The following is a 16,841-nucleotide window of genomic DNA, read 5'->3' on the forward strand; positions in this document are numbered from 1 at the left end:
AACGAGCCAATGCCCTTGAGGGAACACTTGATTGTCTCTGCCTGGTTAGATAGGAGGATGTTTTCAATGTCAAACATTCCTGCAAACACACATGTAGATGTGTTGCATGCAGAAGGTAACAAAGCTTAGAGGTGTGTCTGTAAATGTCCCTCCACACAGCCCCTGCCCACCCCACACCCCTTATAGTTGCAGAGGGGCTTATAAATATTGATGGGAGGATAAAAGAGATGAGGAGATGGGGGTTGAGGAATTGAAAACACTATAAAACCTTCATCACATTCACAGCGCTCCTAATCAAAAAGCTTGAGTCTCATACAAGCATGAGTTTGTGAATCTGGTGTCACACCTCATTTTTCAGAACTGAAGATCTGTCTCCAGCACGTTTGATCAAGCTTTCACGGTCATGAGGTCATACGTTCCTAACGAGCCACAAATGAGTGAAATTGCAGTTTGTGGCTTGTGTGTGTGTGTGTGTGTGTGTGTGTGTATACAGGCATGTTTGTGCTAACAGCTCCGGGGATGGACGTGACACAATGTCAGCTTGTCTCCACTTGGGGCGGCACAGCTGGTATCAATTCCAATAATCAGCCAAGGCGATAAGCTGACCATCAAGCCACACACACACACACACACACACACACACACACACACACACACACACACACACACACACACACACACACGCCCACACACGCACACACACGTAGACACACAGTGGAACAGATGGATGCCACTATTAAAGGAAAGGGCATTGCCAATGTTACTATCGCAGTGACACAGGACCTCTGGGAGGACAGCTTCTTAGAAAGAGGCTGCAGTCGGCGTGCAGCCAAAATTAAATTTACTTAAACCAGTCAACCGGAGACTGAAGAGACATGAGAGGTGAACAGCACTTTGTCCTCCGTTCAATGTCACTGACTCAATGAGTCGAGACCACTGCTACTGTCAGTCCCGGTCCTCTCAAGGAGAAGAGGGGAAATTCGGTGAAAGGTTACCATGATTTTACAATTGTTGTCCAAGATAGCAATAATCAATGCTGAGCACAGGACAGGTTATCGATGACTCCTCTGCACAGCCACCCCCTGTTGGTTTAGCCCTAATCAATTCACACCTTATCAAATCAGCACTTCACCATGACCATGTCTGTGTCACTGAACTGGAGTGTGGTCCTCTTGATCCACACGTTAAAGGGGGAAAGTCTGTCAGGGAAGAATCATGACCTGATATGTTCAGTGAAAAAGAAAATCCGACTCCAAACAAGAAGGTTACAGTGAAACCCGACTCATGAGCACTGGAAGCGGATTCTGAAGAAAGTTAAATTCCTTTTCCCTGAGGAGTACAGTGCTGATAGTGAGCCGTCTTACAGAGTACTCCTCTGGTTCTGTAGCCTCTGATGGTAAATGAAGCCACACAATTATCCCCTGTGATTGGCAAAGGCTATTGCACAATCCAATAAAGTGGGATGAAACTTAGACTCCTGTTTTATTGGCAACCTGACACCTCCCAGCTCTGCTGTGTAAACTGAGTCTACGTCGCTGAATTAATGCAATCATCCCCAACACAAGGCAATTAGTTTGTGATTCAAGCAGTCGCTGTGATGCTATTTAAGGAAATTGTGTATATCCTCCCATTCAGCCATCTATCTATTAGATTACCTTTCATCCACATATCAGATGAGGTAGAGCTTTGAAGTGATGACATCAAATGATGCAGGATTGATGCTGCGCTAAACAACAGTGCTCCTTAACACCATGCACATTTTGAATACATTCCTTTGTCTTTGCATACAAACAAAGAACCATATCCGAGGCCATAAAAAACAATTCAAAGATCTTTTAAAATAAACACTTTGGACAGACTGTGGCACAACAGGAAGTTGCATCAGCTGCATCCTGACAACCACGTTGACTTCTCTGTAATGGCTATAGACATGTGCGACTTTCAACACACAACCGACACCAAATATATCAGTAGTAGTTAGTATGACTGTCAGGGGATGCAGTTGTGACTAAAATATCCCAGAGGGCAGCTTGGATGCACAGACGAACTTTGATCAGTATGTGTGGACACGCATTTAGCGATTCCTCCACTGTAAAAGTTGTGTATTCATGCGCTGAGTGAGGGACAGCTGTCAACCCAGGCCTGTGCTTTGAATAGCAACTTGTCTATCTCTGCTGTCACTGTCAAATCTTTAAGTGTACACAGAGCTGAACCTTAGACAGTTTATCCAGATCCTCCCCTGGTTCCAGATCCTCTCCTGTGCAGTTCCTCAGCCTTGCTTAAATATTTAGTTGATTTGACCTTCAAATAGGAATAGACTAATCTTTACAAAGTATTAACTGGTAGTCCAGGGAGGATCTTGTAGACATTGATAACATAATGCCATAAGGGAATAAGGATGATAAAACTAATCTGTATAAGTTCCTATAGAACACATTCTTATGGGTGTTCTGTCACCTAAATCTGATGACAGGTACTGGTTTTTTTCTCTGTTGATGATGACCTTGTGTTCAGTACTTTATTACCTCTGCACCTACAAATCTGAAGTGTTGCAGTTTTTTGTTTTTTTTTTGAGAGAGAACTTGTCTGCAGAGCTGTGCAGTGTTGGCCAGAGAGAGAGAGAGAGGTGGTGTGGGTGCTGGAGAGTGGGCCAAACAAGAGTGAAGAGAGAGAGTGAAGCCAAAGCAAGGTGAGGCAGGGGAGAGAAATGGTTGGGTTACAAGAACGAGGCTTCAACCAGGTCAGCATTTCTGTGTCGGCAAGTCTGGGGCTCCATCCAGCCTCTGGCGTTGGCTGCAGATTGTACGTGCGTGCGTGTGTGCGATTGTGTGTGTGTGTGTGTGTGTGTGTGTGTGTGTGTGTGTGTGTGTGTGCATTAGAGAGAGTTACAGGGGGGGTTTGGATTACTGCAGTAAAGCCTGGGCATCAATCTGTGAGCCTCTCACCTTTTCCCCTTCAGTGCTATCGTTCTGTCAACATAAGGACTTGGCTTTTTGCTCCTTGTCGTCTGAGCCGAGTCTTAACCATAGCAGCACAGGATTCTCTCTTTCCAAGTCTTGCTCTTCTGTGTTTTATAAGCATAGCAGACTCAGAGGACAGACCTTTTGAGACGTTCAGTCCCAGTGGGAGGGAGCAAAACCGATGGGACAATGCTGTAGCATGTTGAGCCAATAAGCCAAGGGACCATGTATCCACCCCCTGCCAGCTGGCGGTGTATGTTTGTGTCTGAATGTGTGTGTGTGTGTGTGTGTGTGTGTGTGTGTGTGTGTGTGTGTATTTATGTGTAGGGGGATGCATGTGCCTGTGCAAGACACAGAAAGGTGAATGAAAAGGTAAAAGGAGGAAATTGAGCATAAGGCTCTTGAAAATTTGAAGGGCAATGCATATTCATTCACACATAACTGATTTATAGATTGCATGCAAAGTAAGGCTACACTTTGTTGTGAAAGAAAATCACTTGGTGCATAATTGAGAGATGCAAACTCTCATGGAAGTTCTATATGATTTACTTTCTCGTTCATTTAACCCATGTTGTGGTTTTACGGGGAATTACTTGCTCAAACTATTTCCTGGACGGGCCAGTGACCAGCTGCAGTCAGGATATCTGTTTCTCCCAGTTTCCAGTCATTATCAGAGCTAAGAGAGGAGAGCAGTATTGATCTTCTCATATAACTTTAGGCAAGAAAGCAAATAAGCTCTCTAAAATGTTGAACCATTACTTAAAAAAAAAAAAAAAAACTGTGTATCCTGTAGCTGAAGCTCATGCCACTAACAGGTGTCCAAGAGAGTGACAGGAGAATAAAGATTAATTAATACATTTTTTTGTTGACTCAGTCGATTGATAATTAATGTCAGGCCTAATTAGGGGCTGTGTCTTTATCAGGTTTCGTACTGGGTTTGTTTTGGATGCATCTAGTTTTACACTTGGATGAAATAACGGAACAAATTACTTTAGTCTGCTTAAGTGTGGCAATCAACTTCTGTTGTGATTGTACAACACAGGATAACTTGGGCCTACATTGCTGCACCACCAAAGATCAGACAGTTGAACAGCTTCATTAAATACAGATAACTTAATATAGGAGACATTATGAACTATGATGAAGGCTGTGAGCCCAGATACTGAGACACATGAGATCTGATGAAGGAGGGAAAAAATAGCATGATAGCTCACTGAATGAAAACTGTAGGTATATACTGTAGATTAGATCAAGAGGAGGGAGTAAACATGAATAAACCTGTGGGTTAGAGTGCTCTTTCGTCATTCACAAAAGTAACTGCAAAAAAATTGATTAAGACATTCTTGAATTATTACCTCCAAAATGGAAAGGGAATTAAAGAGCCACCACAGCCTCCACACCACTCGGGAAATGTGTATCTAGTTTCACTTAATTTCATCATCTCTCACTATGTGGGTCCATTTAAGAATCAAATATTTTCTTATTACTTGTGGGAAACTCAAATGCGCACATGCAGACACACACACACGCACACAATTGCCGACTGTTCCCGTTTTCAAGGTTACACCAGAGTTCTTCTGTCGCTCACAACACATTTGCATCAAACCACCGGCAAACAGCTGCCAATTAACAAGCAGCCTCTCCGTTAATACACACACATCACCGCCAATTACAGTGTCGGGTGATCTCTCTCTCTAACAACAGACTGGAATGGCACACATACACCCAACCACTATACCTCATGCACACTGGGGAGGGAGGAGGAGGAGGGAGGGAGGGAGGCTTTAGGTGTACAGAAAACCGCAAATAACAGCTGATGTTTTAGAAACCAAGAAATGAATTGGGCGAGAGGGAACAGCGCAGAGACAAGAGGGAATGTTCTGTGCCAGGAACAAGGCTTTCAGGATTAGCTCTGTCATGCAGCTACAAGACCAGAAATAGTGGCTGGCTAGATGAGGCCTGACAGACTGAACAGACACATAAAACGCAGCGCGAAGTACACACACAACACAGAAACACACTTTTATGAGCAGAGAAAACACTGAGCAATGCACACATGCAGACAGTGTTCGAAGTATGTGTGTAGAGTGGAACACTGGGCGGATACATATATATTAAACACATAAAGCAATTAATGTTAAAGTTTGCGTCTGTCTACAGCAGTAAGTTCTTATTCATATGTTGTATGTTTCTTATTTAGGTCCAATATCATTACGACAGATGTAAATTTCCTACATAGAGGAATTTTAATAAAAGGAATCGTTAGCAATGGGCACAAAAGCTTTAGAGCAGGAGCAGATTACTGCAGGATGACTTTGCACATGCACATACATTCAAGCAGGCACAAATAATTCTTTTCATCCTGCTATCTTGAGCACACACGCACATCCACACACTCTAACACATGCACACACACAGCATAAAGATCATTTCCTTCATGCAGCAGCACAAAATTGAACTATTCATTATTGTCAACCTTGAAAACAGCCTGGTACAGGCGTAGTAATGAGAATTTATTAATGTCCACAGCCACTAGATGGCACCCTCTTCCCTTTCATTTCCAATTTAGCTTTCCATTCCTCAGCTGATCAGCTGACTCTCTGCGGGATGGAGGCCAACTAGATGCACTCCAAATACTAAGCTAAGATAAAGGGCACTTACTTTACCACATCAAATTCACTTGAAAAAAAACAGAACAGACTGATCACCGGTCTTATACATATAAGAAACTCTAACCATCTGTTACGTTCACTTCAACCTTGAGGATTATAGTAATTGAGAGTTGCCATGTTGTTGTAAAGACCAGCCACGCATCTATGTTGCATTTTTCATACAATCTATTTTGTCTTGTTCTTGTACAAATGGACTCTTCTATGGTGGTGGTCTTCTATCCGCAAGAATATATCAATCACCCAATCAATCAGTACCACTCAGCTTGTGGGAGGTTGCCTGCATCCAGCAGGCCTTGGGTCATACAGTCAATACAGTGACCTTCAAGAAAACAAAAGATTTGCAGAATACAATCAGGCATCCCGGGCATCAAAAAGTCAAAGCCATACATTGCAAGTGAGATGACTTGACATTCATGCAATGAGAGAGAAAGTGGATTTACCAGTAACAGCCATTTTGTAATTTAAAATTTAATGAACAAGGTTGCATGTGAACAGTGGCTTTGTTAATAAAGGTTTTGGATAACAGATGAAGGATATAGGTGTGTGCTATAAGAATAATGATTACATATGGTACGGAATACAGTGTACAAATTGTGAAAGTATGAACATAGGTAAAAAATGAAAAAAAAACATTAAACACATGAACAAACTAACTGTTTGGAGTCCTTACTTCCATAAGGATTGAAAAGACGAGAAAGAGACAAAAGCACGCACAGCTTTTAATTAGGTGTAGTAATAATGTTTTCGTCTACGTGTTGTTTCATCAAGTACACGCCACAAGGTTGTGATTAAACAAAGATCCTTCAGTGTTCAAGCAGACTTGTTGAGAGGTGTCTGAGAGGAGAATTGAGACTGGAAGTTGGTGCCAATGACCATCATTTTTTCTTGCCAGCACTCTTGGCAGGTTTGTGAGGCTGCTGGGTGGCAGCAGAGGTGGGGGTTGTTTTTTCTAGAACTGCCTGCTGGGCCTCCTCCAGAGCTTGTTTCTCTTCTTGTTCCTTCTTCACGGCCGCCATCTGACGGCTACTAAATGCCTCGCAAGCATCGAGAAATTTCTTACAGCGCTGCCCCAAGGCTGCCTGGAGACAAGACAGAGAGGCAAAGGGAAGTTGCAGAATCATGTCTAACCAGAGGGAGAGATAGCTGACAAAAAGACTTTCTCTATTTCACTGTGATAACCAAAGCCTCTTATTATTGCTGTCTAATCTTCTCCAGACAATTTCACCAATCACGTACTTCTTTTTCTGTTATGACTGACCTGCATGTTCTCATACATCTCCAGCTGGCGTCTCATTAGCTCCTTCCTGTTGAGCTCCTGCTGTTTCTGGTGCTCCAGCACATTGTCTCGGACCAAACGGTAGGTCTGGATCTTTTCTAAGCGCTCCCTCTGCTGGATCTCCTCTATCTTCGAGTCCATCAGCACCGGAATATCTTTTTGGCGTCTACGGGCGTACACAAGGACTTGATACAATGCGTATATACATACCATAATTTACACCTTTTAACTTTTCAATATAGTCTCTAATCAGAATGTTTATGTAGTTATTTATTTATGGTGAACACTCAAGACTTTGTCTGAGACATACTGCATTGTGCAGTTGCATATGGTCCATCAAATTTTGAAAGGAATATTTTAAGGATCATGTTGTCATCTGAAAATATTTTACATCTCATCAAATTCCACCAGGTTGCAGATTTTAGAAGTTATTTTGTGAGATGGGACAACCGACAATATTGACACAGGCAGAGCAAATAGAAATGGAAATGTGGCAGATAAATGTCAAGACAGGCAGAGGAAATAATAAACACATAGTCCCATGCCTTATCTCGTATCCCAAATTATATATCCAGATTTATATCTGTGAAATCTATTCAGTTTTTGTTATACCCACCATATTCGGGTATTTCTCTGTTAATATTTGATTGTGTAACTAAAATGTAATTTATTTGTGTCTATGTGGATACAAAGACAGACACAAGCAGCAGAAGATGGAAAAAGACAGAAACAAGCTGTATGTATGACGTAGTTAGTCAGTCAACATATGTGTCCTTGGTTGAGACAGAAACACACACACACACACACACACACACACACACACACACACACACACACACACACACACACACACACACACACACTTGGAGGGATTCAATTGGAGGTTACCAGTGCTAAATGTGGCTGTCTATTTCCTGTAAGCTGACCTTAATGAAGAGGGGAGGCCAGTGGAGGTGACGATGGAGTTCATTTGGTTAATGAACATTGCCCTGTTAAACCTCTTTCACTGTGTGTAACAATGTTAGTGCAAATGCTATAAAGATGGCTCGCATGAGTGTGAATCAGTGATGTGCCCGGTGGTGTGCCTTTGTGAGAGAGAGGTGTCTTGCAGACTAATCAGACTCCCCTAATAGACTAGTCCTCAGGATCTCTCTTTCGGCTTGAAATGCAGGCCATAGTGTCAGCAACCATTAGCAGCTGGACACGGACGCACGTGCAGGCATACACACACGCACAAACATGAATACCCACAGCAGGAAAGGATGGAGAGGTGATGGGATAGGGGCACATCTCATTGGAGCGACGAGCTCATTGGGGTCCTGAAATAGCTCTCTAATTAACAGACCCAAATATCATCTCATTTATCATGGAGAGGGACGGACAGGGGGATAGATGGAGGGAGGGAGAGTAATGGGACACTCTGTGGAGGGAGACTCTTCCCTTCTGAACACTCACTGACAAAAGTCAAAAGCTGACACTTAACATGCTGACAAGCTGAAAACTCAGAAAGCTGCTTGTGACACTAATTGTGCATTCATGTTCATGAAATTGATGAATATTCTTTGTCCTGTTAGACATTTTTCACTGTTAAGTAGCCGTCCAACTCTGAGTAACATTACTTAGTGGGGTCCAGTTATATAGTGGAGCTGTTGTATTTCCATCTCATGGTTGTCATGCATTTGGCTGTATGGCTACTAATGATAAAATCAGTCAAGAAGCAGGACACCCTAACCCCAACACCACCCTAACATTCTATACACTCACCTAAACAAAGTATCAGGCATCAATAGATGTCAATATTGACAGCTGCTTGTTTATGATATCACACAACCTGGAGCGATTTATTTGCTCAAACCTGAAGATATTAAGGGTAAGAATTGACTGTACCTTACTTAAAAAACATCCCACTGGTGTACATTTGTTAGATTTGTTCTAAAGGGTGCGGATGGACAATATTTGACCTAGATGTGGATATCTATTTTTTTTTTTCTTTTTGTTTAGCTTCTTCTCCACATAGCCTGCACACAATGTCTCTATATTACATACATCACTATCCTCTGGAGTCCATGCATTGCCCTTTCAGGCCAGGGAAAGTGTATAGCCTTGTAACACTGCTGTTCACAGCACCAATGGGAGCAAATGTCACAAACACAGGAAATTGCTAGCAACGTCCATCATAGATACTGCCTAAACCTGAATCTGCTGATAAGGATAATGATGGTGGTATGTTTACAAACATAGGAACATGCATAGTGAACATATACACATGTGCACACAGACACATGCACGCACGAAAAAAATCCTAGTCTAGTGCAGTCAGGCCTTTTAGCTGAGGCTTAAATTTAGCCTCACAAAGCTAAAAAAGCTGAGTGATTCAACAGCTACATTAGGCAACTGGACCGCACAATGCATATTACCCACAGGACTTCGACAGGAAAAAAAAAGAAATTGCCTGTGAGAAAAATACAATGAGATGATGAGCCTGTCTTGGCTGTTTATGTATTATTATCCATCTCTGCCCTCTAAGCAAAGAAATTAATTTGTCTGTTGGAACAGGCTGAACCATAAACAGCCACGGTGGCGCAACAAACCGAAACTGAGGATTCGGTAATGTATAGTTATGTGACCAACTTGTGATGGCTACGCCTGCTCTCATCATCATTCTAACTTTATACGCATGTCCAAATAAAGAAAGGAATGAAATAGAAAGAAAGAAGAAAAGCAAGAGAGATAGGAAGGTTGCAAGAGCTACAGAGCACCTGATGAAGGGCATGTAGTCCATGTGAGGATAGGTGGCAGAGGTATCAGTCAACTTTTGATTAGATGGACTGAGAGAGGTGTTAGGACCAGATCTGGAAGCAGCTGTAAAAGAACCAATTATAAAAGGCCTCATTACCATACTGTTTTTCACACGTAATGGAATGGAAAGTGCCATATATATATATATATATATATATATATATATATACACACACATATATATGTAGTACATGTGTGAGTATTGTACCGGGCTCGCTGCTTTCTGCATCATCTGTAGTAGCTTCATCACTTGCTGGATGTTGGACTTGGTTGAGAAACTGGAGACGAGACTGTAAAGCCTAAAAATAAAGCAAAACTTTCTGTCTGGGGTGTTTGAATAAAGACAAGGCCCATATTAAGACACATTTTTCCAAATCATACCTTTCACATTTTTACAGGAGATACAACTTATTGGAAAAACTTAATGAAAAGGACTCCAACTGGTAAGTAATTAGATCACATTACCACAACAAAGTCAGTTTCTGGGTTACCTTGGCACAGCGGCCTGGCTCAACCATTTCCCAAGCTTTCTTAATGGATTTAATCTGCTCCATTCTCTCTCTGTCTTTCTTCACCCCGATGCTCTCTGCTTTACTCTTGTCACTGACCACACGCAGAGTCCAGTGCGGCTTAGTCAGGTCAAGGCTCTGCACAAACGTATACACACACAGGCCGAGGACACAGAGACAAAAACAAAATAGAGACCATAACGCACATACTCACATACACACACCAACATCCACATTCTGAAGGTCACCGTACAACAACGTATTATGAGTGTCTCTCTTTCAATGAGCAACTCAGACAGTCTGGTACACAGCCAGCCAGCCAGTCACCCAGAATTATATGTTCTGTTCAGCTGTCTTGTCTTTATTGTAAGTGATAGATCATTTTAGTTCATTTATTCAGAGATTATTATGTCCTCAACCTTCACCAATGTTGTGCTGCCAATGCTGAAGAAAGGCTCAAAATGGACATTTGTTGAAGGGGACCAGTATTCTGAAAATGTGCCTTTCAAATTTCATTGTGTTTAGGATTTGATATGTAGAGTAAGAGAGAATAAAGAGAATAAAAGGAGGTATGGTTTTGACTACTAAACCAAGACCATTATACCGAGAATCACGGACATGAGATTATTGTGTCTCCTACTCAGTATAAATACACACAGGTCAGTTGTGGGATTTTGTTGATGTCAGTCTCTTTTTGTTGGCATTTCAGAAGTATGCACTCCACTGAAGTGCTTCAACACCCTCCACTCAAAAAGGTAAACTATTTTTGCTCATTTTTACATGACAACTGTAACCTTCCTTGTCTTAACATAGAATACTGTGGAAAATACACTGTGAAAAAGTATGTACCTATGTTAAGAATACAAAAGCAGTGCATGGCCGTGAGTGCATATTGTCTCTTGAATTTGACCTTGCTATAACCCTTCTAATGAATGGTTTTCTTATGCATCATTGCCAATAAGAATATCCAATTCAGTAAAACTAATGAAACATAAACAGTTATTATTCAACAACTCATTCTTGAGTTCATGGATTAGAAATATGTATGCATGATACTGGTCCTAATTTGCAGTAGAATAATGTTGTGGTGTTTTGTTGTTGTGTGTCACAGTATTGTGGTGATGTGTTACCGTCTCCTGTCTGGAGCCAGATTTGGACATGGCAGCTGGCTTCCCCTTCTCCTTGTCTCCTTCGCCTTTGCGATTGGTTTTGGGTGTGTCAGAATTGTGCCCATCATGGCTCGGTGTGTCAGTGGTGGATGAACGCTTCAGGTTCTCCAGATTGCATACTAATGATAATAATGTAAAACATGACTATTATTATAAATATTCTATTGTAAAAAAGGATTTGAAACATTAAAATGTTCAGCCTTGATATTCTGAAGTTGACAAAATAACTTTTGACAAACATATAGTGTACACTTTTAACATTATAGTGAGTAACTGTAAATAAAGTAACCTGAACCTGAACTGTAGAATATGGGAAGAATGAATACCTGAAAGTGGCATATAAGAGGGTGTAAACATACCCTATCTGTGCAAAACAAATAAAGTATGTTAACATTTCTTAGTCAAATGTTTGACATGTTTTGATTAATTTAATTATAATGTGTCCTTGTTCAATTCATACCACGTCCATTAGGGATTTTAAGAATGAACTCAGCTGTTCACATTCTACTAAACACAAGTAAAGCTCATCTGAAATAGGAGTGTGACAGCGTGGGCAAACACTGCATGTGTTGTATGGTTGCTTGTGTGCTAGATGGCACTGTTGTACTTCATAGATAAAATGAGCACAATCCCATGCTTAAATGAAGCATCAGCTTCAGTCTCACTTATCTCATACAGAAAGGCATAATAATCCATCATTTAGCCGACACTGTCATTCTGCCTGAACAACTTTTGTGCATACTCATTGAGTTACTCTTATCTCAAGTCATACAGAAATTCAATGTTCAAGTTGGATCTAAATATCAATCTGTCTTTTTGTAATTTGAAGATAAGATTGAAAACTGCTTTTCAGCTGGACAAACTAAGAATTGTAAATAGTATAATGTACTGAAAAAGATTTTGCACACTGAAAGTTTTAAAACATCCTTGTTTGGGTACTAAAAATGTGGTCTCTTATTGACAGAGTAAAGAATAACATGCATAGATATACAAGCATTAAACATGCACAGTACAGTATTCTGACTGCAGCTTGTTAAATTGCTTGTTAAAGAGGTTTCAAAGCTTGCCGTGGCATGCAGTGCGTGCACATCCATGTAGCATGTACGGAGCATGATCAAGGGCACAGCCTCACCACTGAGACAGAGTTAAACTGGGTGAAATTAATTCACTTTCCTGCTGAGATATTTCCCAGGGCACCAGGGGGCAAGAGCCAACTTCATTTGACTTCCCATTGACCCACTTTCAAAAGCTCATTGGGAAGCTACTGGAGATACATGTGGACATTGGCTAACACGTACAAACATGGACAAACCTGAGCATACATTGGCAAAAACCTTAACATGCTAACATACAGTACATCTAGAAAAAGAAAATGACTAGATGAACACACAGCATATCTAAGCAATACTGTTCATCTCACACACAGCCATTACAGCAATAATTTCAATGATTCATCTTTTTCTGTAGTCAAAATGCATCTGATATCTAGATATCTGGCTTGTTAATTTAGGAGCAACTCTCACACAAAGATACACATATCACACATGCACACATATCATCTGTAGATTTCATGCCATGCAAATGGAATGGGTAAATACGAGGACCATTGTCAGGGGAAAAATAGAAAAGAGCTTTTTCAGCACCGCAAGCTGGCATTTGTCTTGAGGCAATCATGCAAATTGTCACCCATGCAGCACCTTTTTTCACACCAACATCCACCCAATGCCACAATTAATTCATCACCTTAGAATTCTAAAGAAGCTCTTGCAAATTTCAAAGCCCTGATTTTTCAAATCGATCCAATTTTGCAGCGCGATTAAAGGCAGAGGAGTAGAGTTGGTGGCAGAGGACAGGATTATTGCCTGAGCCAACGACCAGTGGGCACAAGAAATCACACTGCGTGATCTGCGAAAGCAGCTGTATTCATTTGGCTTTCATTAGGCTTGTGATTACAGGCCCCTGGCTAGCGTAAGCAAAGAACAAACAGTGTCTGCCTTGGCCCCTGACACTGCCTACTGAGTATCTGACACATTTCACACTGAACACAAAAATAAGCAGTGCAAAAACAAACATGAAGGGCATATTAGAAAAACCATTCAGGCTCAAAAGATGAAAACTTTTGAATGAAATAATAAAAATGAAATTGCTTCATGACTGATTGTAGGGATTTTTGGGTCTAACTGAACCATGAATAATGCATTAGTAGACTTTCATTTTGATTTTCAAATCAAGATCCATGTCATTTTACTAAATTAACAAAACAAACGTGGTTGACTGCTTGATGTGGCATTTGTGATTGTCTGAAGTATTTACCTCTCATTTCATGCTTCTCCAAGTCTCTGAGCATATGGACAAAAGCCAACTGAGATTCATCCAAATCCCAGCTCTTATAAAGCACCTCTGCCTGCACCATATACTTATGACCCTGTGGAACACAGACAAGCAAAATCAGTGTAACGTCCTCATCACAGTTTAAACACAACTTAATATACAGATACATCAAAAAAGACATATACAGCATAACATGTGGCATACAACACTGCAAACTCAAAGATAAGATGCATGTTATTTTGTGAACATGCAGCTGTAAACTGCACTAATGCTGATGACGCTTAAGATCTTAAAGAAGAACATCACATTTCATTTTTGCTGTTTTCTGCTCTATTTGACAGAAGCATATGCTTGGCAAAAAAGGGAGAGAAGGGGCAGAGGGCTCGTTAGCCAAGACTACACCAGCGGTTGTACATTCATCACACTGAACAGAAAAGACAGAATTTAGACAATATTCCAAGGTGGGACTCAAACTAATAGAGCAGGACATATGCTAAAAAAACCAAAAATAGCAAAATATGACAGTTTTATTTTTGTCCAATGTTAATGTTTATAGTTTTAATAGAATAAAATAAATGTATTTTACAGAAACTTCATTGTGTTATTGTGTATTGATTGTTTTTCATGTGTTTACATGTGTGTTTAAGTCCCAAACACGTTACACTATAGGAGCCTTCATCATCAATCCACCATTACTGAGCATCGATATGTCTGGTGTGTGTCCCTGTGGCGCAGACCAGCACCTTAATCACTGACCCTTTGCTCTAAGTCTTGATCAATGTTCTTTGTGCTGATCAATAGCTGTTTATTCTGGCTTGCTGCTGATCTGTGGGATCTGACATGATCTGTCTCATTACTATTGATGCCACTACAGTGTTGTGTTACTTCATAGACGAGACTAAAAAGTACAGTTTTTGTAACATGTGCTTGATGTTTCCAAACCAAATGTTTTAGTCTGTTGCAAAAATTTTTTAGAAGTGTTAAAAGGCTCTTTTCACTACTGTAAATATCAAATTAATTGTAGTTATTCATGAGGTGTAAGTAGTTGTTCAGGGAACATTAAAATGATTGGTAGTTGTCCACATGTATAACCAGTATCACTGACAGTTATCACAGTAAATAAATAAACCTTAGTTAATTTTCTCAGTTTGACGGACTTGTGCACAGTAAACAGTCGCTGTGTGGTGTGGGGTTGTTTGTGTATGTGAATAATGATCATGTGTACTTTATACTTTGGCAATAAACGAACAAATGACAACAGGTCTGTTAGATATAGGGCCTTCAGACAATACAGTGACTCATAAATCATGCATAAATCACTGCTCCTTGACAAGTTAGACAGTAACAACAAAACCACCCCTCCAGTTATGCTGCTCTCCTCTTGCAAATTTTGTCTGAGTGAGAATGTGGGTGTCTGTAAGTTCATGTGTATGTGTGTGTATGTGCATGCCTGCAAGTAAGGCGTTATCTGTATCTGGCAGTGAAAAATTGATATGAACACAGGCAGCAAGCAAGTGGGTGAGAAAGACAGAGAGGGAAAGTGAGATGTGCGCTTGTGTGCGTGTGCAAGTGAGATCAGTACAGTGTTTGAGTAATAGCAGATACCACGCAGATAGTTGTCAGTGATACCATAGTCTCTGTGATGAGAGACTCTTCGTCTGATTTCCCACCAGCTGTCAGTTGAGGAGTGTCTACCACCTTGACTCCCTTGTCCTGAGTGGGGCATCCCTTCTGGCTCTGGTTCTTCTCATCTGTGTGGGCTGTAACAGAAAGAGAGATATTAAACGAGGGTCATGTCTGAGAAAAGACAGAGGTGTCCTTGGTTGCATTCCGATGTACAATAACAGGACTCCCTGCTCCCTGCTACGGGAATATCAGTTAAGGGAACTTCCCTCGACAAAATTCCTTCGTTCGGAACACCCTGCAATGTCACCAACGCAGACATCCTCCTTCCTCCGTGCGTCACCCTGGTAACATAAACACCTCGGATACGTGTTGCTGCTACTGTGGACATTTTACACTACTGAAATAAATGATTGAATACTGCATATATATTGAAACAAAAACTGATACCATTACAAAACTTATTCTATTTAAATGTATGTAATAAATGTGATTTGATTGATTTACAAGATGTTGTCCACTGTCGCACCAGCCGAGTCGCAATGACTGATGGGTAATCTTCTTGTGAACTCCCAGCGAACTAATGAAAGGTTGTTCAGTTCTTCCCTGCTCAGTTCACAGTTCCCTTTGAATTGAGCAACTTTTGCTCAGTTTAAGTAATTAATTAATTAATTATCATTTTGCCTTTTAGAGGAATTCTTTCGAAGCCGCAAGTAAGCTCCAAAGCCAAATGAACACATTGTGTGATTGTGCACCAACATGAATAAGGTGATCCATTCCAAGAAACTGTGCCTGATGACTATGATGCTCCATATTTAAGAGTAAACTGGGCTGCAGAAGTTAAGCAAAATTAGTCTTCAGTGAATTTGAGAATAGTAAAACAGTGAAAGAGTTACATTGCTTCAATATGTTAGTTTAAATATTTATTAGTGTTAATTATCAGATAAAAATAAATACTGTACAATAACATCATGACACACAGATCCATTCAACAGTTACTTCAATTACTAAACTTAATAGCTGCTCACCTTTGTTGGCCAGGAAGCAGAACACAGGAATTATCACATGGCCTTTCCCCGTGCTGCCAGCCACCTCTTTCTCCTGGTCCAGAATGGACAGATGTATCAGTACATCTGGCTTGGAAGTCTGAAACTGAATTGTTCCTAGGATGTCTGTTGTCACCTGCACAGAGTAACTATGGGAAAATTTCAAATGACTGTGGGTACCATAAGTCTGTCAAAGCATCCTCAATGTTGTCCTGTGTTGGAAAGAGGGGCTTTTTCAACAGCTTTGTTAAGGGGATATCCGTTGTGTTCAATTATTATTGTCACACCTTGTTTCTAATAATAAAACATCACAGATCACGTACTGTAGTGTAAGAAAGAATAAGTGAGAGCTACTGGACAACATTTGTTTTATGATACACCCTCAGCAACAACAAATTTTAATATAAATCCTATGATGATGATTCTACTTAACCTTTCAGTTAAATACTTTATATA

At 40.7% G+C, this 16,841-nt stretch overlaps 1 protein-coding gene across 1 annotated transcript in view; it reads right to left on the reverse strand.

The window, feature by feature from the left end:
* Window positions 1–6,084: 6,084 nt before the first annotated feature.
* Window positions 6,085–16,841, reverse strand: part of adgb (androglobin) — a 37,257-nt gene continuing 26,500 nt past the window's right edge. Inside the window, exons 27-35 of the mRNA XM_023407052.2 lie at window positions 16,368–16,534; window positions 15,346–15,476; window positions 13,699–13,810; window positions 11,347–11,504; window positions 10,199–10,354; window positions 9,916–10,006; window positions 9,668–9,770; window positions 6,891–7,074; window positions 6,085–6,711 (exon numbers count right to left, since the gene is read on the reverse strand). Of these exons, the coding sequence (XP_023262820.1) occupies window positions 6,508–6,711; window positions 6,891–7,074; window positions 9,668–9,770; window positions 9,916–10,006; window positions 10,199–10,354; window positions 11,347–11,504; window positions 13,699–13,810; window positions 15,346–15,476; window positions 16,368–16,534 (1,306 nt within the window). The 3' untranslated portion in view covers window positions 6,085–6,507. The remainder of the gene's footprint in view (window positions 6,712–6,890; window positions 7,075–9,667; window positions 9,771–9,915; window positions 10,007–10,198; window positions 10,355–11,346; window positions 11,505–13,698; window positions 13,811–15,345; window positions 15,477–16,367; window positions 16,535–16,841) is intronic.

Source organism: Seriola lalandi, unplaced genomic scaffold (assembly GCF_002814215.2).
Source record: "Seriola lalandi dorsalis isolate HSWRI2012SDOR001 ecotype SW California unplaced genomic scaffold, Sedor1 jcf7180002054326, whole genome shotgun sequence".
Taxonomy (NCBI): domain Eukaryota; kingdom Metazoa; phylum Chordata; class Actinopteri; order Carangiformes; family Carangidae; genus Seriola; species Seriola lalandi.